This window comes from Argentina silus, assembly GCF_951799395.1.
Source record: "Argentina silus genome assembly, chromosome: 4".
Taxonomy (NCBI): Eukaryota; Metazoa; Chordata; class Actinopteri; order Argentiniformes; family Argentinidae; genus Argentina; species Argentina silus.
Genome location: NC_139658.1, coordinates 10993322 through 11016594, shown reverse-complemented (window position 1 = coordinate 11016594; position 23273 = coordinate 10993322). Strand labels below are relative to the sequence as shown.

The 23273-nt window shown below is 42.7% G+C and overlaps 3 protein-coding genes across 4 annotated transcripts; 1 reads left to right on the top strand and 2 right to left on the bottom strand.

Annotated features, from left to right (window-relative positions):
• Positions 1-233: 233 nt before the first annotated feature.
• Positions 234-2975, bottom strand: LOC310803061 (synaptonemal complex protein 3-like; the record flags this gene model as incomplete). Its single annotated transcript, XM_083667697.1, has 8 exons — positions 234-287; positions 755-859; positions 1059-1157; positions 2134-2233; positions 2315-2432; positions 2625-2659; positions 2806-2870; positions 2961-2975. 8 exons carry the CDS (start codon positions 2973-2975, stop codon positions 234-236), a joined length of 591 nt encoding a protein of 196 aa, XP_083523823.1.
• Positions 2976-4500: 1525 nt separating this feature from the next.
• On the top strand, positions 4501-8689 carry dram2b (DNA-damage regulated autophagy modulator 2b). 2 transcript variants are annotated; one of them, XM_083668600.1, is made up of 8 exons: positions 4501-4648; positions 5251-5503; positions 5776-5843; positions 6218-6360; positions 6557-6734; positions 7073-7155; positions 7225-7317; positions 7512-8689. In XM_083668600.1, the coding sequence occupies exons 2-8, from the start codon at positions 5373-5375 to the stop codon at positions 7632-7634; spliced, it is 819 nt and encodes a 272-aa protein (XP_083524726.1). In that variant the 5' UTR covers positions 4501-4648; positions 5251-5372; the 3' UTR covers positions 7635-8689. The 2 variants fall into 2 exon arrangements, with proteins under 2 accessions (XP_083524726.1, XP_083524727.1); XM_083668601.1 differs by having other exon boundaries at positions 4501-4667.
• Positions 8690-8821: 132 nt separating this feature from the next.
• On the bottom strand, positions 8822-22717 carry dennd2db (DENN/MADD domain containing 2Db). The gene is made up of 13 exons (XM_083668589.1): positions 22432-22717; positions 20013-20111; positions 17597-17775; positions 17340-17452; positions 15948-16017; positions 15755-15832; positions 12496-12636; positions 12175-12323; positions 11861-12032; positions 11346-11396; positions 10714-10795; positions 9729-9971; positions 8822-9524 (listed from the first exon to the last, which is right to left on the bottom strand). The coding sequence occupies exons 2-13, from the start codon at positions 20101-20103 to the stop codon at positions 9445-9447; spliced, it is 1449 nt and encodes a 482-aa protein (XP_083524715.1). The 5' UTR covers positions 20104-20111; positions 22432-22717; the 3' UTR covers positions 8822-9444.
• Positions 22718-23273: the final 556 nt, after the last annotated feature.

The window sequence follows — 23273 nt, the reverse complement described above, 5'->3', positions numbered from 1 at the left end:
AGATTAAGCTGTTGACAAACGGAAATGCAATGCTGAATGTATCCTACACAACTGCTTCCCTAACAAACTGAAGCAGATAATGAAACTCCCATCCCTGGAACTAAGACCCACTGTAACTGTACAGCTAACATCTAATTTACATTTGCATTTTTTTGAAGAAAAAAAAAACATGGTAACATGTCCACACACAGGTCTGTAGGACGGAGAGGATTCACCTCAGCTGTCTGTAGTTCCTACATCAGCATCGTCTGCAGAGACTTGCGCACAGTCTTCATCTCTTGTTGTTGCTGTTAAGCAAAAATGATCATAATAATAATGAATGTGTTGAGAAATCTGAACATAAAGAACATTAATTTATTCTTTCAAAATGACATAAGTCATATTCTTAGAGCAAAGGATGTAAGCCGAAAGCATGCATATATCGTGTTTTGTGCAACTCTGGTCCTGGAGGGCTTTAAACATTTACATTTATGGCATTTAGTAGACGCCTTTATCCAAAGCGACTTACAACAAATACATTTGTTTAAGTAAGTGAATCATCTATCCATCAGTCTTTATAAGATAAAGTAATCAATCGGACCAGGGGTCATAGGCAGTCACAATGCTAGAAGAAGGAAAAAAAATGGAAATAAATAAATATGTATTTTTATCTTTATAGGTTGAAGTGGGAGTTTGGTGCAAAGGTAAAACTGCAGTAGCTTTCGAGGACCAGGGTTAGTGACTGCTGCCTTATTCAATATGCCCCTCAACTTACTGTGTCCATGAGGATCTTCTTCTGAAACATCGCCATCTCCTGGCGTAACTCGCCCAATACAGTTGTCTGCTGACTGACGTGGGTCTTGTCCATGACCTCCAGGCTCTACCAGCACAAACGATCAACATGGTGTTATAAAAACAGATAATTTTACCAGAAAACCTCTTGAGATCTACACCTGTTTTTCAAGAGACCTTGCAGTCCTAATTTTATAATTGTTTAGCAAAGAAACCACTACTATTTTTAAGAATTATGACTAATCTCATGTTTAAAGACTCTTTTGTCCTACTCTGAGGGTTTGTACCTGGATATACTGCTCTAGAAGCTGCTTGAGAGTCTTCAGCCTCTGGCCCTGTGAGGCCCTCATGTGCTGAAACATCTTCTGCTGGTGCTGGAACATACTCTATGAAAATGATATGCAAACTCAAGGTGAGAATAGAATTATGAAAATGTAAATTTAGAGTCTTGTACATGATATACTATGAGAGATTCATTTAAGTCACCCAACTCTCATCCAAGGCTCTGTGGTATACACATTATTGGTGCATGTACAGTGCATTCATAAAGTAGTCAGACCCCTTCACTTTTTCCACATTTTGTTATGTTACAGCCTTATTCTAAAAAGGATTAAATTATTTTTTTTCCTCATCAATCTACACACAATACCCTATAATGACAAAGTGAAAACAGGTGTTTAGAAATTGTTGCTAATTTATTAAAAAACAAAAAACTTCTTCCATATAAGAATGATGGAGGCTACTGTGTTCTTGGGCACCTTCAATACTGCAGACATTTGTTGGCACCCTTCCCCAGATCTGTGCCCCGACACAATCCTGTCTCGGAGGTCTATGGAGAATTCCTTCGACCTCATGGCCTGGTTTTTGCTCTGACATGCACTGTCAACTGAGGGACTTTATATAGACAGGTGTGTGCTGTTCCAAATCATGTCCAATCAATTGAATTTACCACAGGTGGACCCCAATCAAGTCATAGAAAAATCTCAAGGATGATCAATGGAAACAGGATGCACTTGAGCTCAATTTCGAGCGTCATCGCAAAGGATCTGAATACTTATGTAAATGTGATATTTAAATGTTTTATTTTTTAATAAATTAGCAACAATTTCTAAACCTGTTTTCACTTTGTCATTATTGGGTATTGTGTGTAGATTGATGAGGAAAGAAAATAATTTAATCCATTTTAGAATAAGGCTGTAACATAACATAATGCGGAAAAAGTGAAGGAGTCTGAATACTTTCCGAATGCACTGTATTGTGGCCATGTTTTGTATAGAGAACTACTGCTGTAAGTCATTTTCAAATTCACTTCATACTTAACATTTTATATTTTTTTCAACGATCTATATGATGACACATTACCAGTAGTTTTTCCTCTTGATCCTTAGACTTCTGCACATCTGTATCCCACTGGTGGAAGACTGCATTGAACTGAGTGCAGTAGTCCTCTTTCACTTTACTCCTGCAGTTAGATACAGAATGAATCAGCTTGGTCTCATTCACACACACGCACGCACACACATACTGGTTTCATATGGGTTACCTGTCACTCTGCTGAGACCTCCATAACTGCTCAATCTTCTGATGGCTGGTTTTTACAGTGGACTTAGTTAATGTTTCCAATCGCTTTTGCTTTGCCGAGAAGGCTTTATTGATGTCAGCTAGCAGTAAATAGGGAGAAATACTTGTTTAGATCATGCAGTTTTATGCAGACAAGAAATTACAACTCTAGTTGTATCAATCCATGCATACAGAGAGCAAATCATAACATCCCATCTCATATCGTGTGAAAAAGCTCGATACGTAGCTAGATTAGAGACGTTTTGTTGGGATATACGTTTAGAAGTCCCTACCTCCAAATCTGTCCAACATGGTCATCACATCCCCTCTGTGAAAAGAGGACATGAATGGTTCGGACAGGCAACAGCCACATTCATTGCCCCTCAGTCGATTATCAGTTTAAATCAGAAACATTCCAAAAATATCATGTCCATAAAAAATAAATGCTTCTGTGAAATAGACAAATAACCTTACCCTTCTTTGGTGATGTCAACGTCTTCATCAGGTTCTAATCGTTTTCTTCCTCTCATTGTCTCTGCCTCAACAAAAGAGTGAAGAAAGTAGAGAGACATGAGGATAATCATATCTTCATACAAACATATGGTTCCAGCAACTTTGAGTTCACTTACCTGGCAAGTTTTCATCATTGAAACTGTCATCAGAGTCCTGGGGAATGCTTGAGATGGTGGGAGCATGGCCTTTTGCTTTGACTTTCTGAGGACGTGCTTTGCCAGTTGCCATCTCTTGCTGGATGAATGAACTATTCGAACTTATTTGAACTGTGGTAAATATTAGAAACAACAGTTTCAACGGTCAAGTTTCAACTACATTTATCTAGCTCACTAGCCAGCCAGCTCTAGCTGTCAGAACGAGCTAAGCTAGTGGAGTCCATAGACTTAGGAGTTAGGTGAAGTGTCAGGGCCTATCTTTCAAAACATAAAGCGACCTATCAACACAAATACGCTACGCTACATTCGAACACTATGGGGAGTTACAGGTTTATTTATGTTTTAAATGGTGTGACAGGTTAACGCTGATAATATACTTACAACCAAGTAACGTTTCTTGATGCCGTTGCTGGAGACCACGGCCAGGTGAGCGTCGTCGCTCGAGACAGGTTAGTAGAACGTTGAACCGTTGAGACTTGGCGCGAAGGACATCACAACCTTACACTGTTTGTTGTGTTGTTGTGTTGTTTGTGTCTGTACTTTAATGTTACAAACATATTTATTTGTCTTTCAGTGTCGCGATGAAAACAACAGGATTTCTCAAGGATTTCCTAGGTATTCTCTTGGCTAAAAAAATAGTTGACCTCCTTTACTCTGCACATGCCTTAATGAAGTATTGTGGACAGGCATGATCCATTTTAAATACTATTTATATGGAGACTATTATATAGTGTATATATATATAGTAATAATACTTCATTAAGGCATGTGCAGAGTAAAGGAGGTCAACTATTTTTATATATACTATATATGTATATATTTATATATACTATATACTATATATATATATAGTACCAGTCAAAAGTTTGGACACACCTTGCCAAGAGTGTGCAAAGCTGTCATCAAAGCAAAAGGTGGCTACTTTGAAGAATCTAAAATATAAAACATATTCTGGTTTGTTTAACACTTTTTTTTTGTTTTACTACATCATTCCATACGTGTTCCTTCATAGTTTTGATGTCTCAAATAAGACAAAGACTGTTTACTGGCCATGCAATCAATTCTCATCAATTGTTGGAATGTCATTTTTTGCACACACCCCCCCTGAGACAACACATACGCACTTAGGGGTTAAGTGCCTTGCTCAAGGGCACAACGGATTAATCTACAATGTAGAAAATAATAAAAAAATAAATAAAGAAAAACCATTGAATGAGAAGGTGTGTCCAAACTTTTGACTGGTACTGTATATATATATATATATATATATATATATATATATATATATATATATATATATATATATATATATATATATATATATATATATATATATATATATATATATATATATATATATGAAATAAATATTTCATTCATGAAACATCAGGGAATATGGGATGAGTTGCATCAGTTTGACTGGGAAATCCGGGTACTTGAAGAGCACGCCTCTTCTGAAACCCTAACAGGAAGTGAGGGACATCTGTAGTTGGGAGTGCATGACAGACTGTCATGTACGTTTGATTATACGCTTCCAAGTGTGTTGTAGACCACAACTTTTGTGATCTTAGGCTTTTCCCTCTGTTAACATTTGTTTTAGTGAGGCCACCCAAAGGACGTGTGGGACAGCGTGATGAGGTGACAACGAGGTAATAGTGTTTTTGAAAGGTATGCAAGCAGGTCATTCAGCTGGGAAAGAGTCCTGTTATTTATTGTGTCGATGACACATAGTAAAAGTTACTACCGTCGCTGTGAGCCATGTACGACCTACTCATATTGGCTACGTAAGATAGATATTCATTCGCCATTTAGGTGGAACATGTTGGTATTGTTTCCGATGTCCCCCCCAGGCTTTTTGCTTAGCTACATCAAAGCTAAGACTCAGTAAAAGGAACTGAGAACTGAGATCACATGGGATGGGAGTACAGTAGGTTGCATAGTCTTTGTCTTGAGATTCGGTTATAATTCAGAAAGAGGAAACCGAGTACTAACGTTAGCTATTTTAGGAGGCTCTAACAACAGGATTACATAGAGTGTGTGTGTGTGTGTGTGTGTGTGTGTGTGTGTGTGTGTGTGTGTGTGTGTGTGTGTGTGTGTGTGTGTGTGTGTGTCTGTGTCTGTGTCTGTGTCTGTGTGTGTGTGTGTGTGTGTGTTAGAGTCAGAGTCAGAGTTAGAGAGACACACATACACACACACAGAAGAATAGAGAGAGATTTCATTATTACATTATTTTATCTGTTTTGCTGTACAGGTGAAGTCGACACTACATCAGCATCAGTGACCTGTTGGAGACACACACACACACACACACACACACACACACACACACACACACACACACACACACACACACTGGTGAACCCTGTGGAAGAAATGTGGTGGTTCCAGCAGGGCCTGTGTATTCTGCCGGTGGCTCTGGTAGTGTGGACGGCAGCCACCTTCATCTTTGCCTACATTACAGCTGTGTTGCTGAGACATGTGGACCCACTGGTGCCCTACATCAGGTCAGACATGGGCTGGGTCCCCCACTGTACTCTTAAACATTTTCTACTTGTCTCCTTTTTGTTTCCTCCTTGCATGACTGCCTATGACCAAACATAATGGAGGAATATTGAGATTAACCCAGTGGTCTGAACTTTAATTCTCAAATTCTTGAAGGGCTGGAGACGGATATGTTTATGGTCTAACCTTGCACTTATACTTTCTCTGTAGCCTTGTCGAGGCGGTTGTCTGTCATAGGAGATTCATCCTGTTCTGTTTCTACTCCTGTTCACAGTGACACAGGAACGGTCGCCCCAGAGCGGTGTGTGTTTGGAATCATGCTGGATGTGTCGGCCTTCTTAGGTAACACACTGCTATACCTTAACCTCTCTCAATTCGGCCAGCTGTGTCTCTCTGATTCATCTCTTTCCTGTTTATGAAGGCCAGTTTATGAGGCCAGTTTATGAGGCCAGTTTATGAGGCCTTTACAGACTCAACGTCTGACCACAATTTCCTGCCCTAATTTTCTGCACTGTCATAGTTGTTTTTATTTGAGATCACATTGGAGTAGTGCATTTGATTCTAAGTAGTCTCACATACTATACTCTAAAATAAACAATAAACAGAGAGCATTATATTTCTTTTTATTGGGTAGAATGTGTCAGAATGGTTTTGACTGACCTTGGATCTACCTTGTTCAAATTGACCTTTGATCGTGATGACTGTCCTCCTGACAGGCATAGCCACCATGTATGTGCGCTACAAGCAGGTCCAAGCCTTGACTGACGAGGAGGAGCCTAAGCTGCACAAGCTCAACCTGTTTGGCCTGGTGCTGGGCTGGACCAGTTCCTTTGGGATGTGCGTTGTTGCCAACTTCCAGGTGTGTGTGTGTGTCTGTGTGTGTGTGTGTCTGTGTGTCTGTGTTTGTCCTGATTCCGACAATAGTCTGCTGATGATAGATTAATCTAGTCTTTTAAAAGTTTTCTTTCTCTCTTCCCCTATCGCTTTCACTTCTTTCTCATGGTGTATTTGTGGTATATGTGCTAGCCTGTTAATCTCTGTCCCTCTTCCTCCAGAAAACCACTCTGTTCTCTATGCACCTGGTGGGGGCCATTTTGACGTTTGGCGTTGGGGCTCTGTACATCCTGGTGCAGACGCTGGTGTCTCTGTACATGCAGCCTCACATCCACGGGAAGGGAATGTTCTGGGTCCGCCTCAGCATCGGAGTCTGGACCTTCGCCAGCATCATCAGCAGTATCCTCACCTGGGTTTCTGCTCAAAGGAGCAGATTGGTGTTTTTGATTGAAACCCGGTTTTCATAGGTCTGAATTTGAAGGCTCGTTTCAGGTGTCACCTGCTGCAATCGTATCCATTAGACAAGCCCATCAATGTCGAGTCAATAACAGTGAATAACTGCCACAGCACAGAATATTAGCTCTCAGAGCTTCTCGTTCAATATCAGAAAGAGATGTTGCAAAATGTTCTGAAATGTTGCATCCATTTTTTGAAATGTTGCGAAACATTGGAATGTTGGCCTGTGGAAGGCGGCTGCGGTCCCTGCTGTGCTCCTTGACGTTAACTTCCCCTCTCAGTGTTTGTGTCGTCTGTCATCATGTACAGCAGCCTGCCCGGGGTAGACGTGGCTCACAAACTACACTGGATCCCCGGAGAGACGGTCAGTAGCCAGTCTATGTGTCTGTGTGTCTGTGTGTGAACGTGCCGACTAACAGTTGTCTGTTTGCAGGGCTATACGGCTCACATCATCAGCACCATCTCTGAGTGGTCTCTGGCTCTCTCCTTCATCAGCTTCTTCCTCACCTACATCAGAGACTTCCAGGTACAGAACCTCCGCTCTCCTCCTCTACCCATCCCTTCATCACTGAGGCTAGACAGAATCTGAACAACGTTTGATGTGTCATTTATTTGGAGATAAAACTGCCATTATGAATGTAGTGACCAGATTGGACTGAAGGACCTGTTCTTACGTTGCTCTTCTTTTCGCACGTTTTTTTTTCAATCCTCTTGTTTTAGAAAATAACGTTGCGGGCGGAGGCGGACCTACAGAGCAGTCACCTCTATGATTCGCAGCACTACAGCATCACTGCAGCCGTCAACCAATCAGAGACCTCCCCGCTGCTGGCAGGGAGCATCTGAGCTGCAGGGTAACTGTAGGGTATCTTCCCACCACAAACTAAAGGAGCTGACAAGCTTCTTTTATACTACTATTCCCAGTAATACCACAAGCCCTTGTTAACATCATGACAGTTTTGATGTTAACTGCACTATTTTCACTGACATTTTGTACTAGCCTTAAGAGAGGTACTTGATAAGTAGTTATATTTTTCTTAAGAACTGAGGGGATTGGATATGTAGAATAGGGTTTCCTACAAATCACTAGATGGCGCCAAAGATTGATGTCTAGATATGTTTGCAGGGGAACCTTGGGTCACGCTTTCTGAACAAGTCACCTTTTTTTGTGAAAAAAATTACATTTGATGCTGAAGCTTATGTTGATTTTCTTTGATATAATGTCATTTGATAAGTATTACAATGAGCTGTGTGAATTGTTATAAAGCAAGGCACTTGAGCTCACATTAGCTACATGGTTGTATTGAATATGTATTTGCTTTACTTTGCTTCTGCATACGTTATTTCACTATGATAGGAATTTCAAGTCCTCAGTGTAAAACTAGGCGATTAACGCTTTCCTTATTTATTTTGGTTGGAAACCTATTTATATTTCAGTTCCACTTACAGTTTCCATTAACTATATGTTTTTTTACGGGTTTTTTTATCTGAAATTATGCAGAACAGCATATGACATGAAGAAATAATCAGTTTTTCTTTTAAATTAAATGATCATGTTCTGCCTTTTAATAGCAATGTAAGTCCATCCCCTTTTGTATACCATGCCTTTCCTGTTGGATAAATAGTTTTCTTCAGGTTTATTGCTACTAAAATAGTTAGTGTGAAAAAGGCAGCTGATCTATACTGTACCTGTGTATGTAACCACACTGAAGAGGTGGTGATATCAATGCTGTTAACTGACAGGGAACCTTTCAGGCAATATGTTAGTCTGTCTCACGTTAACCCCTTCAACTGCAGTCACAATGTAGGTTCTGAATTAGTTTAATCATAATAATGTCACGTGATAAATTGTTCCACATTGCAGCTCAGTAATAACTGAATAAAACATTAACTTGACTTGGTATAGAGTTGTCAATATCTTTCATTTAGTCACTCTGTGACTAGTTTGCGTCCTGGTTGGAACGCTCTACAAATAAACTGTGTGCAGCTCACTAGAATTATAGTTGCGTTGACGAGCCTCCTCTACTACTTGCATTCAGGCAGTGAGCAATGTTGTACTGTAGCATTTTGTATTGTTTGGAGTAAATTTGATCAGTACAATTAATACTAATTAATTAATTCATATTATACAGTAATTCTGAGACCAAAGTTTGTCACATCTATCAAAATGCTTTATTCACATTTTTAAAAAGTGTTATTCCATGAACCTCTTTTCCAACAGCTAAAAGACAACATTTAAAACAACTAAGGCACTCTGTTTATATAAACATAATAAAGATTTAATATAAAATACTCAAGAGGTATGCAAGTTACTGTATGAATGTAGGAGACATTTTTTTAAACCTATCTGTATCTCGTTCAACTTTGATTCTAGTGAAAGTGCAATAAATAAAATATTTTTTTCCAACATACTAATCTCAATGCAACAATAAACCCAGAAAAGGTGACAACAAACATATGCAAATTCAGTGATCAATTGTCCCGTCTGTTCAGTGACAGGTGAGTTCAGTTTTCATATGTAGGAAAAAACACAGCAGGCCGCCATCTCTGCTAATATAGCAGCAACATAGCATCGATCTCAGATTAACATCACATATGACATGTTCTACACTAGAGGAACAGGGGAAGATGACAGTTTCTCTCAGGAAACCACAATTCACACCACAAGCCAGCCACTCCTTGCTTTTTCTTTTCTCTTCTTCTCTTGGTACTCCGTGACCTTTTTGTGGAAGAACCCTAGAAAAACAAAGCAAAACAGGTTACTTCTGAACACTGAAATGCCTCTTAGGAAAGTATGCTTAGAGGAAAGTATTCCTCTTAACTCAATAAGAACGCACATTTTTGTACTCCATTTGAAAACATTTAATCCCATTTGTGTCAATTGAGCACAATCCCATGCAAACATAAGTTAATAGACTTCAGAAAGTGATGCGTTCAGACCTTCCTGTGATGCAGGTTGCATCTCCACTTCCTGGATGAAGAGGTCAAACATCTGGGTCTGGATGAACCTCTTGACAAACTGGCGACAGGCCTTAGGCTCGGCGGCCTTGCAGAAGCTCTTCTTCTGGAACACTCCGGGCTGCCCACCGCTGCTGTGTTTCACGTGAGACGAGAAGTGACCCACCGTCGTCACGAAGAAGGAGAGGAAGGCCTCCGACACTATCTTGTTCAAGTCCTCTGGAGCTGGATGTAACACACACATATGCAAACACAAAACACACACACACACAAAGGTTAGGAGGCATCAGACACCAGTCTGTTAAGTGTCCCTGTGTGTGTGTGTGTGGGTGTGTGGATCCAACGTGTCACTAATGCTGATATGGGAGTAAGGTGTCATGAATATGTCTGGATGGGGGAATGATGTATGTAGCCTGATGGGGGAATGTGACCCAAACATTGTACTCACAACCAAGCACAAACTAATGTAACACATGTGTTCACAGTGTGGTTGAGAACAAGGTTTGACAGTTTGAATTACAGGAATCATTCTCAACAATGCCTTCCTCAGTCACTTTGGTTTCTCATCCCACATGGTACAAGAATAACTCATACAGCTGGATTTCAGCAACACTATCTGAGTCAAAGTTAACATTCCTAAGAAGTTAGTTTCAGTCCTGAAATTGAAAGCCTATAAACCTTCTCCTATATCACAGTGTTTACTTTATCTCCATCTCACTCGACTGAGCGATTGCAGAACACAGCTCTGATGAAAGTCTTCAGACCGCAATGTTGTCTGGCAATAAAACTAGTGGCTCTTTGAAAAACAGTGTGCAGGAGACAGGAGTTCACAGTCACAGACTAGCAGCCAAGAGTAAAATGTTGGAAAATGGCAAGAGTTGAGCAGAGGAATTCCCTGTAGATTCTGGTCTCTAGTTACGAGGTATGTAACTGAAACAAACATGAAGGGCAAGAGAAGGCCACTCACTGGAGTGGTCTGTCCTGGCGCTCAACGCCTGCAGTAGCTCCTCCTGCAGTTTCTCTGGTAAGATGGTGCTCTCATCTCCTATCTGGAAGTCAAAGAGTGAGAGAACAAGTGAGTGTGAGAGAGACACAGAGACACACACAGTATGTATACACACACACGCACACGCACACGCACACACAGTATAAACAGAAACAGACACACATATGTGTACGCAAAAACACTTGTGGTATCTAAAGAGAATTTTGGCAGATCAGCGGGAATGCTTTGGCAGTCCTGAGAACATACACTCTGGCCAGAATGAGAAAAACATATTTGAACCCCTCCCCACACACACACACACACACACACACACACACACACACACACACACACACACACACACACACACACACACACACACACACACACACACACACACACACGTTTGACTTTCAAATGGAAAAGTTGGCATTCAAATGAAATAAGAATCATGGGAGGACTGACGCTAGTTTAGTAATCTGATTAGGGAATAAGTGTTTTATGTTGCTTTTATGTGCATTGTATTTGGATGGAATGTTTTAATATCATTGTCTGTCTTTGTGTGTGTGTGTGTGTCTTTGTGTGTGTGTACACACACATTTTGCACTACTTACACTGGCGATGAAGGTGTTCTCTGCTCCCACTGACAGATCTACAATGAGCATCTGTTTTCAGGGCAGAAAAAAAACAAAAAAACATCTTAAGATGCACGCACACACTTCCAAAACCCTTTGACTGCTCCACATATAAACACAGTGCCTACGCATTTCTATTTAAAAGGGTAGGAACACACACACACAGTAAATATATACACAAATAAAAACACACTCACACACACAGGATGGTCTGTGTATACTGTAATTGTGTTAGCCTAATGAGTGTCACTGGAGAGCTGAGAGGACTCAGAGAGAGAGAGAGAGCACAGAGACAGGAATGTCTTAACCCAAACACCCAGTAAACATTGTAAAACACACTCAATATTGACCCTTGTAACCCTTAACAACTGCCCTCAACCTAGAAAAGACTAGTAAAGACTAACAACCATCTTCATCAAATGGTCTGTTTACACACACCCTCACACTCACACTCACGCCCACGGCCACACGCCCACACACACACACACACTCACGTCTGTCTGTTCTGTGATATACTCCAGCATGTTTTTCTGCACGCCCAGAAGGTAGGGGGTGGGCGCCATGACGACGTCAATCAGCACCGTTGGAACGATGGAGATGAAGGTGTGTTGCCATGTGAACGGGTAGAGCAGCGCCGCTATAGCATGGAGCACCTGAGACAGGGTACTGTAATAGAGAGACAGATTCACACACACACACACACACACACACACACCTTCATAAAACTAAGATAGGGTACTGCAGAAAGACAGACACACACACACACGTAATCCCACCTTTACACACACACACACACACACTATTATACCTGAGTTCATCAGCAATGAAGATGATTCGGCGTTCCAGCACAGTAGAAGCAAACACCTGTAGGACCTCCTCGTCTGTCAGACAGCGGAACAACGTCCTGAAATCAACATGCTCCAACAACGAGTCACACGGCCGCGTCAGACTGATGATCTAGACCCAGAGAGAGAGAGAGACCAGGCCTTTAGGATGTGTGTGTGTGTGTGTGTGTGTGTGCATTCATGTGTTCAAACTTAATATGTGTGGCATATGTGTGATATACAGTATACCTGTAAGAGTGTATATATTTGTGTGTGTGTGTGTGTGTGTGTGTGTGTGTCCCTACCTCTGTACCAGACTCAGGTATGAAGCTCTTGATCTTGACGGTGTTTCCCGGGGCAGGGAACGCCGCCTCCCTCAGGCTCTGCATGAACGGGTAGATCATCGCCATGGAGATCTGCCGGCGCTTCTCCACCTCGTCAAAGATCTGCCAATCAGAAACCAGGGAGTGGGGATAAGGGCATACTTCTGCTATAGATATACACTTTGTACCAGGGCCAGCAGAGGAGGTTAAAAGAGGTAGACCAGTAGGCAGAGGGTTGCTTTTAAATTAGATTAGATCAGATTCAACTTGTGAGTACAAGCACTGAGAGAACGAAATGTAGTTTGGCATCTAACCAAATAGTGGCATAGTGCAAAAGACATGATATTGTGGACATGGTATAAGGTATTACAGTGAGTATAAATAAATTAATATAATTTAGGAGACAGATGGGCTTTCTTCAGTCTCCTCAGAAAGTATAGACACTGCTGTGCCTTTTTGATCAGGAGGAGGAGTTGAGGGTCCAAGAGAGGTCCTCGGAGATGTGGACACCCAGGAACTTGAAACTGGAGACACGCTCCACCTCCATCTCATTGATGTAGATGGGGGTGTGTCTGCAGCCCCCAGCTTTCCTGTAGTCCACAATGAGCCCCTTGGTCTTCTTGGAGTTGAGGGCCAGGTTGTTGTCGGCACACCACACCGCCAGGTGCTGGACCTCCTCTCTGTAGGCCGACTTGTCGTTGTTACTGATCAGGCCTACCACCGTGGTGTTGTCTGCGAACTTGATGATGGTGTTAGAGCCATGCACAGGCACACAGTTGTGGGTGAAGAAGGAGTAGAGAAGAGGACTCAGCACACAGCCCTGTGCGACACCGGTGTTCAGGGTCAGGGTGGAGGTGTGGTTGTCCAATCTAACAAACTGGGGTCTACTGGTCAGGAAATCCAGGGTCCAGTTGCAGAGGAAGGGGCTGATGCCAAGGTTTGGTGGAGTTTGGTGACCAGCTTGGAGGGGATGATGGTGTCGAATGCTGAGCTGAAGTCAATGAACAGCGTCCTTGCGTAGGTGTTTTTTATCCAGGAGATGGCATCCTCCATTGACCTGTTCAGGTGGTAGGCAAACTGCTGGGGATCCAGTGTGGGGGGGGAGGGGGTCTTTAAGGTGAGCCAGGACCAACCTCTCGAAGCACTTCATGATGATGGGGGTGAGTGCAACGGGGCAGAAGTCACTCAGGCCCGCTGCAGCAGAATGCTTCGGCACCGGCACGATGCTTGCTGACTTGAGGCACGTGGGGACAACTGCCTGGGCCAGTGACAGGTTAAAAATGTCAGTGAATGTCACAGCCAGGGATGCCATTAGGGCCAGCAGCCAGTGCATTCATCTTGCTTAGTGGGCATTACACATCAGTGATGGAGAGTGTGAGTGGCTGGTCACCTTGGCTGGGCTCAGTTTTGATGGCTGTTGTCCCGGTTGAAGCGAGTGTAGAAGTGGTTGAGCTCATCGGGGAGGGAGGCAGTGCTGGTTGGGGAGGCTGTATTTTTGGGCTTGTAGTCTGTGATGGCCTGGATGCCTTGCCACATGCGTCGGGGTTCAGAGTTGTTCTGAAAGTGCTCCTCAATCTGCAGTTTGTGGTTGTGTGTGGCCTTCCTGATGCCCCTCTTCAGGTTAGCCCTGGATGAGCTGTAAGCCTCTGTATCGCCAGATCTAAAAGCAGCGTGCCTTCAGCAGTAAGCAGACCTCACTGCTCATCCAAGGCTTCTGGTTGGGGAAAGTTCTTATCTGTTTGTAGGTGGTGACACTGTTGACACATATTGATGGAATCCAGAGCAGAAGAAGCATATGAATCAATGTCCGTGTGGGAGTCCAGGGTGGCCTGACTGGCGAACATACTCCAGTCAGTGTGTTGAAACTGGTGCTGTAGTGTAGAGTCCGCTCCCTCTGGCCAGACTTTGGCTGTCCTCACTGTTGGTTTCACACGTTTGATGAGTGGTGTGTACTTGGGGAGTAGGAACAATGAGAGGTGAAACAATCAGACTGTTGCAGGTGGGGGAAGGGAATGGCTTTGTGAGCCTCAGCAATGTTTGTATATACATGATCTAGAGTGTTGTCTCCTCTAGTGGGGCAGGAAACAGGTTGGTGGAATTTTTTGGAGTACAGTTCTCAGGTTGGAGTGGTTGAAATCTCCTCCAACAATAAAGGCTCCATCCGGGTGTGCAGTTTGTTGTTTGCTAATAGCAGCATGGAGTTCTTTCATTGCTAGCTTAACATTAGCATCCAGAGGGATATAGGCTATAGTAACAACAATAGCTGTAAACTCTCTAGGCAGGTAAAATGGTCTGCACTTGATCATCAGGTACTTCAGATTGGCAGAGCTCTCAATAATAGCAGTGTCCGTACACCAAGTTTTGTTGACATATGCTAGTTTAAATCCCAGGTTGTTCACAGAGTGTATAGAGCCACTGCTGCTAGTGTATTACAGTGTATTGTGATGGAACTGTATTATTGTGTTTACCTCCGTATTCTGTGTTTTCAAAGAGGAGAATTAAGTAATACAATGAAAATTTTGAAACTGAAAGTGGAATTTTAAGTAGGGCAGGGCAGTTGCAACTGTTCATGGATAGTTACCTAAAGCAAGGGTCTGAAGTGTCAAACCCATATACTGTAAATGCTTTGAAAACAGACTTTTAATCAAATTATTCATTTTCAGAATATTATCACACCAGAATGTAGATTATGCCTCTAAAGGTAAAATAGTGGCTATAAATAGCTTGATAGTTTTAGAAAAACTGACTCATCATGACTCATCATTTGAGTCTATTGAAGCTGGCAATTACTATCTACCTCTGAGGCAAAGGTATATGAAGCTAAAACAAGAACACCCTGTTTCTCTCATCTTCTCTCTGCCACGCATGCAGGTGAGCAGACACAGACACACAGACACACACAGACACACACAGACACACACAGACACACACAGACACACACACACACACACACACACACACACACACACACTAACTGATGATAGGATAAACAATCCGTGTTTTGCCTGTCTAAACATTTCAGGGAAAACAAAGCAGGCAGGGACATCGATAAATCACTTGCAAGGGTTATGAGCAACCCTCTGGGAACCAGGACATTGACACACGTGTGTGTGTGTGTGTGTGTATGTGTGTGTGTGCGCGTGTAAGTTTGTGTGTGTGTGTGTGTGTGTGTGTGCGTGGGTGTATGAATCCATGTGAGTATGTGTGTACAGTGTGCCTGTGTGTTTGTGTTACATCTCACCTTGGAGAAGAGTCCGAAGCAGGCCACCCGGCTGATGATGCAATAGGCCTCCGGTGGCCGCGCCCCTTTGCCATGGGGCTACAAAGAAGGAAGAGATAACAGCAGCTTGTGATGAGACACTAAAGGACTCTAAACACCTCAGGTACCTGTATATCCTATGTGTCCTGTCGTACAGCAGGTGTGTGTTGTTTACCAGTAATCTCCTGCAGTAGCCATTCCTCCTGCTGCCGTCTACCTCTGTCAGAACGAAGGAGAAGGTCTCACTGGAAGGTGAAAGAGAGAGAGAAAGAGTGTGTGTGTGTGTGTGTGTGTGTGAGAGAAGGAAATGATTACAGGAAACCAGCTTAACCAGCTTAAACCCTAACCCTAAAGAAAGAAAGAAATTGAGAGTGAGCGAGAGAGAGAAATTCAAATACCCTAATACTAAAGGTCCCTACTCCCTTCTCTTCTTCCACCTCTTCTATCGACTATTCATCTGCTCATTCTTCACTGTACAACAGAGCTCCCATGATAACAGTCGCCAGTGGAGACAGATAACAAAAGACAAGACAGACAGACAAGAAAATAAAAAAAGGAGGGAAAATTAGGAAAAGAGAGCACAAGGTAACCGTAGACTCTAGATCTAATTACGGTAGATAACCTGGCCTAATTTGCCTATAGGTGGAGGAAATACTGTTATATCATAAAGGAGGCCGTTTCACTGGGCTACAAAGTGGAACCATTGTTGCAGTGTGACAGCTCTTTCTCTTCCCCGAACAGAGGTCCCCCTATAGCCAAACCTGCTCTGACCTATAAGAGTGGTTTTTAGTCAGAGAGATGGGTGACGCTCTGGTTTTCTGGGTCATCCAGCGGTGGGGAAATTATGCACACCCACAGACAGAGAGACAGAAACCGAGACAGACTGTTGCTGAAAGTCACTTTGTCTGTGTGTAGGTAAAAAGCATGCTTGTGTACGAGACGATGCTTTGCAGTTCAGCTCTTGTATCGCTAAGTATGTTGGAACATTCAGCCGCATCCTGTGTACACTCCGTAGCGCGGGGGAGCGTGTGGCAGGATGTGATGCAGAGGTGTGTGTTCAGAGGCGTGATTGCATCCCTGCATGCCCCTGACAGTGAGTCAGTTGGCACCACAGGGTCTGATTAAGTGAAGTGTTGTGTATATGACCTCTGTTGGATCTGTATGTTTTTTGTTAATCTGTTGATACCAATTGACGTACGGAGTGCATCATCAACAGGCGATCATGTCATTCTAGGGTATAAGCTATATAAGCTGTGTCCTCCCTATTGGACGTTGGACAAATCCTCTGCTCTGGAGAAGATGGAGATTATTCCATTGTTGCAACTATTGATTAATCAAACCTATTGATTGATTATACTATACCTGCTGTTGCTTATTCCTGAACCTGAGAATTAACTACAACACACACACACACACACACACAACATTGATAGATAGAAGAGGGGACATTTGACAGAGGTGAGAGAATGTGCGTAAGTGAGAGATGAGAGAGAGATAGAAGAGAGAAAGAGAGAGAGACACCGATTAGGTGGGGGTGGAGAAGGAGGGCGAGGGAGATGTAGTGTACCTGCGGTACTCTGTGAGTGGGGCCCAGTTGACTCCCTCTGGGAAGCAGAACAGGGTGATGGCCTTCAGTGACTTCTCCTCTTCCTCCCTCTGTGTGCGGCCCATATCAGCCAGCTACATCACAAGCACGCACACACACACACACACACACACACACACACACACACACAGTCACACTACAGACTCAAAACAACATTGTCATAGTCTATATCTGTAAGTGTGTGTGTGTGTGTGTGTGTGTTGTTGTCTCTGACGCACCTTGGGGAACTGGTATGTGATCTGAGGTTGGTAGGTTTCGTCCCCCCTCTTCCGTCGTAGGCTGACCACCACCAGGTACTCAAAAAAGAACTGCCCACTGGGGTGGCTCTGGTCATGGGCTGGATGGGCCGCGGGGGCTGGGGCTGTAGGCCTAGGCAGGGCTGACTCCCTTTCACCGCCTACAAGCCAGGCACAGAGATACAAATAGTCTGTATTCGGATCGAAGTAAGGACAAGGACGCTTTGAACCAGGTGTGTTAGGGCTGGGCCGGAACTAAAGCCCTGCACACACTGTACCACCACCAACCCTAACCCTAACCCTTGGACTGGTGGTAGTCATTGTGTGCGTCTGCAAAGATTGCTGTGTATGTAGGTTTTCATTCCAAACCTCTACTTGGTGTAGAAGCATAGAATTATGGTTTGGAATGCCCAAATGGGCTAAATCACCAGTCCTAAAACAAGGGTTGAGAAGACAATGCTCTACTTACTAGATAAAAAAAGGCAACAAAAGTGGTCATGAGAACAGTCAGAAAAACCAACAGAGCCCCAACCCCCCCCCCCCCCCCCCACCCACACACACACACACACACACACACACGGTAAAGAACTCAGACAAACGAGGAGGATATGAGACCAGGATGTGGGACATGCCATGTTTGACACAATAGTGTGTCATTGTTGTTGGGTAGCCACAGTCAAGGTCTGGGAATGAGGATCCATCAACAAATAATACATGGTTTCTCTCCAGTAGGCACTCATCTTCATAAGAGAGCTTTCAGTTCATTGATACAGGCGTCTGTGAACGTAGGGCTCCCCACCATGCTGTACTGAAAATGAATTTACATTTATGGCATTTAGCAGACGCGACAAAGCAACTTACAACAAATACATTTGTTTAAGTAAATGAATCATCTATACATCAGTCATCATAAGATAAAGTAATCAATGCTCGGACCAGGGGCCATAGGCAGTCACAGTCACAGGCAGTCATGCATGAAAATACTTTTTTTTTTTTTTTTTTAACAGGAGAGAAACTTGTACAGGGGGGTAGTGGGGGGTGAAGAGATCTTTAGGAGGAACAGTTAAGATGTAGCCTGAAGAGATGGGTCTTCAATCTACGGTGGAAGATTGGTAGTGACTCTGCAGTCATGACCGAGTAGTGCAGCTGCTGCATCCCCGTAGAGGCGGCGGTGCCAGGCGGCCAGCCGTGGTGGAAGAGCGGAGTGATCGGGCAGGGGTTCCAACATTCCCACATAACTGGTTTTCAAAGTTCTACTGAGTCATGCAAGTGAAGACGCTTTCCAAATGACAGACAAGCCTTCCTTCACCACGTGATTGGCACAGAAACCATTAATTAAAAGGTCCAGTATGTAAGACTCAAACCTGACCTAGCTATGTGACCTACCTCACCTCTAAAAGCTTCCAATTGCTTGTAATGACTATGTTTAATCGGCAGCGATCAGGGTATGACATCCCTTGAAAGAAATATTTTGGTTACGAAAGCTGTTTTGGCCCAGAAATAGCGCTTTCTAAATTGGAGTGTCATCCCCCTCGGTTTACATATAAACTTGTTACTGCCTGGGGTGCTCTAGGTGAGTGGACTCACTCACTTTCCCTCTCTGGTGGCTGTTTCTTCGAAACGTGCGTGCATGCAGAAACACAAAAGCTAATGTCAGACACTGCAAGTCCATTCCACAGGGTTTATATTATTATTAGGGAGGATGTTGTTGTTTGGAACTTCAAACTGAATTTCACTGAGGTGGCAGATTTCCAACAAACGTATACCCTGTTCTTTTAAGCCGTGATATAACCAACTACTTTACGTCTGAGTCACTGGTAACTTGCTAACTTGGCATGCACTGTCAATAACAGGAGCAACCACATTTTTTATACACATTTGATACCATAATTCGATATACTAATGATCAAAGAGTGCATTATTTGTACAATGACCGAGGCCACTGTTCTGTGTTAAAGTAAGTATCTCTTTGAAGTCAGTCTGAATTCCTCACAGATCACATACAACCTGAAAATAAACCAGGATTAGTCTAAGTGAATTTATGAAGTGGAAAATATGTCTGGTGTTTCTACAAGAGGTGTCCTTTGTTTTAGGACTGTGTTTGCTTGGGTGAGAGGCACAGAACCAGTTTTCTTTTTTTCAAAAAGTTGTTTTTGTGAAAATGGCTTTACAGACAATTGTTGTACATTGATCAAACAGGTTTTCCTTTTAGTCTCTTTTGGTCCTCTGACCTACAACCTTGCCTATACAGAGTTTGCCCACCAGGCAAAAAACACAGAAGGGAGAAATTCATCAGAAGTTCATAGTTCTGCAAGAACTGTACAGTTGTATGCAATATGATGACAAGCCCTCGATCCTCAAGTTGAACCAGGTCAGTTTCTACACGACTGACACTTACGGTCTCTGTGGAACTTGTCCTGCAGCGAAGAGAACATGGAACTGAGCCGTTTCATCGGTCCATGGTCCCCCGCATCAACCTGATTGGACATCTTGGCAACTGCAGAGGAAGGAAAATAGAGGGAGTGATACGGGGGAGTACAGGAGTGATAAGAGAGGGGATGAGGAAAATCCCTGGGAATTGAATTTCTTACTTTCTCTTTCAGTTTTTTTCCGGATTATTACAGTATACCCATTAAAGGAAGAACAGAGGAAGGAATGGTGTCAACAGAGGTTAAGTGTCATGAGAAAGTGAAGGAATGATCCTTACTTTCAGTTCAACTTTTTCCCCCTGTCAAGTTCAGACAATGAAGGTCAAGATGTTGATACCAGAGAAAAATGATCACTAGGCCTAATCGTTTATGGGAATTCCTGTTAAAGCCCTTAAGTGAGGTTGGAAAATAACAGATTGTATGTTTCATTGTTTGTGAACCACGTTTCAACTGGATATATTCAGTGATAGAGAGCGCAAGAGATACATTAGTACGTTACATAGAAAGTACATCAAAGAGCTTGGACACCATGTGACTGTCTGATCGACAGAGAAATTAATGAGAGTCTCAAACTTGAAAGCAGGGGAGAGGACTTAAATGAGTGATGGGAGACAAAGAAGCACAATACGTTTCTACTCATTCTGCAGCTATGTGACCTACCTAACCTCATGCCCTGAAATCAATTTCATAGGTCCCTCTGCAGAAACAGAATCAGCAGGTCTATGAAGGAGAATCAACAGATCACATGCTTAACAGGATAACGGTCACAGTATATGATAGCCATCTATAATGACATTTCCACAGTGGATGTTCTTCTCTTGGCCTCCATTACACAGAGGCATTTCAGGTGAAGCTTCACAACAATCATATGATGAGCCTGGACAACTTGTCAACAACTGTAGATCGAAGAAGATTGAATAGGTGTTAGCAAGATGGTCAATGCTGTGTCCCTCTGATAATGATTAGCTAGCAGGGGGAGTGTCTGCCATATTGTTTACACCCATACAGTTCTGTTCAAGTCTGAGACAGGGCATCAAGAAATGTCTTGGAGGAGAGTTGGGGTATAGGTTTAGTACTGGGGAGTGCATCACTGTATAGTACACAGTACTCACCCAACTCAGCAACACACAACTTGTACTGAGGGTACTGTTCTGCTGTGATATGGAGCCCATCTATTAGATTGTGTACTGTATCATTATTTCATACTGAATGCCACACCTGAACTTACCACAGACAAATAATAAAGTTATTCTATTTGACGGCATGTCACATGACAATGACCCATTCTTTTCAGCCAATTGTTACTAAGCCAGTATCACCGGATTGTAAGGAAAACAAAACTTGCCAATCAGGTTATTGCCCAGGAGCACTTATGAAACCATGTGAACATACAGAATATTGTCTGTGTTCACCTGAAACAGACACAGTTGTTTACTTGAGTGGACCTCTCCAACATCCTACTATAAATAGATAGTCATCTAAGATTGGATAGCTAGGAATGCTGTTGCTGTCGTGTTGTTGTCATTGACAGCCATCATTTATTAATAAGAATAGCCAATACATTCTAAGATAAGTAGCCTTGGAAAAAGGGAAAAGGGGGAATTCCGACAGTAAAACAATCAAGTGTCAATCGTAGTTCCTCATCTTTTTCTCAGGTTCAAATTGTAGTTGCCATTTGTCGGTATTTAGAATACATACATAGCAATTGGTCTTAGTTTAATGTTGTGCATGTAAGCAAAAGAAAGTCCCTTGCAGTCTCCTCAGCGAAAGACCACCCAGCCTCACATTGCACAATGCATTCAATTACAGTTGACACTGCATGTGGGTGACTGACATTCAGATTCACACTGACAAGGAGGATGCAGTACAGGTTTCTTAAATGAAAATCAAAACCTTTCAGCCTTCAGGCACCTCTTCCCTTATTCTGCAGCTGTCAGTAGTCATACTGCTTTGTATTTCATAATATCTCACATAACGTCATCATTGCCCGACACAAGCAGTGCATGTGATTGATAGAGATAGTAATCTGACAGTAAATATATTCATCATCATCATCGTCGTGGTCTGGTATCCTATCTGTAATGAGAAAGTGATAACTAAAAGAGTTTAACAATTAAATGCCATGGCCTCGGCCTACTGCTAAAATAATAGTACTGTCAAGAGAGCAATGCGTCTGTAGTGTAGAATTACTTATTCTGTAATGTCTGGCTAGATCTTACTGGGCTTATTGGGAAGTCGATTTCTCAATAACCTTTACCGAGCGATTTAATCTCTGCCAAGGAAAACACCACCACCACCACCACCACCACCACCACCACCAACAACAACAACAACAACATGAACAACAACAACAGCAACAAGACAACTTTAAATGACAAATGTACTCACTTTTCGGTACAGTTTATCTTCCCAAAAGTAGTCTTGAAAGTCGCTTGTCAATCCTCTCGGCCGTCTTCCATACCACGACAGCCTCAGTTACCAAGGGCAGAGGTGATGATCAATGTACTTTTTAGGTGCGATGTCCACCGTACCGAATCAACGACGGGAAGACCACTGCCAACAGTCACCTGCAACAAGTTCCGCTTTTAATACTTTCTCTGGAGTTTATAAATTGGGTCTGTGGTTGACAAACCGACGAAGGAACATAGCTCAGTCTTATCAGCTCCCTGACAGAATTCTCATCATCACCTGTGTAAGCAAAAGGGGAGTTGCCATAGAGCAAACACACCTCCTTTTAAATGATTGTGGACTATTTGTAGAAAGTGCTGACCGATCACTTTTGAGAGCAACACAACAGGTAAAACAGCAAGACCAGTTTGCATATTATATAGAGTTGACAATCGTATTTGCTATTGTTTCTTCATGTCTTTAATTAGGCTTGAGAGTTATAGGTTATTCTGATTCATCAGGAAGGGAACTACATAATGATTCAAAACATTCATTGGCCTATACCTTATACTTATATCATATGGCTCAAGACAATAATATGCTCAGTGGTATTCTCACAACAATATACTACCCCAATATACGACGATCCATGTACCAAAACTGTAGGCTGAAAAGCTGTGCTTGATAGCTACTGGGGGCTATCCAGTACTGACTTTCAGATATTTAGCGATCTCACTCCCCCTGATGGAGTAGAAGAAAACAGCAAAACTCTCACCCAGTCACTCTCAGATGTGAGAGAAAATATAATAAATCTTTGTTGTTGAACTATCACATATTTGTTA

Coding starts and splice junctions, on each gene's coding strand:
- dram2b (XM_083668600.1), top strand. CDS start 5,373: ATGTGGTGGTTCCAGCAGGGCCTGTGTATTCTGCCGGTGGCTCTGGTA. Junction 5,504..5,775: donor CCACTGGTGCCCTACATCAG/GTCAGACATGGG, acceptor TCCTGTTCACAG/TGACACAGGAACGGTCGCCC. Junction 7,318..7,511: donor CCTACATCAGAGACTTCCAG/GTACAGAACCTC, acceptor CTCTTGTTTTAG/AAAATAACGTTGCGGGCGGA.
- dennd2db (XM_083668589.1), bottom strand. CDS start 20,103: ATGTCCAATCAGGTTGATGCGGGGGACCATGGACCGATGAAACGGCTC. Junction 16,018..17,339: donor CCACTCACAGAGTACCGCAG/GTACACTACATC, acceptor TTCACCTTCCAG/TGAGACCTTCTCCTTCGTTC. Junction 11,397..11,860: donor ATATCACAGAACAGACAGAC/GTGAGTGTGTGT, acceptor CCCTGAAAACAG/ATGCTCATTGTAGATCTGTC.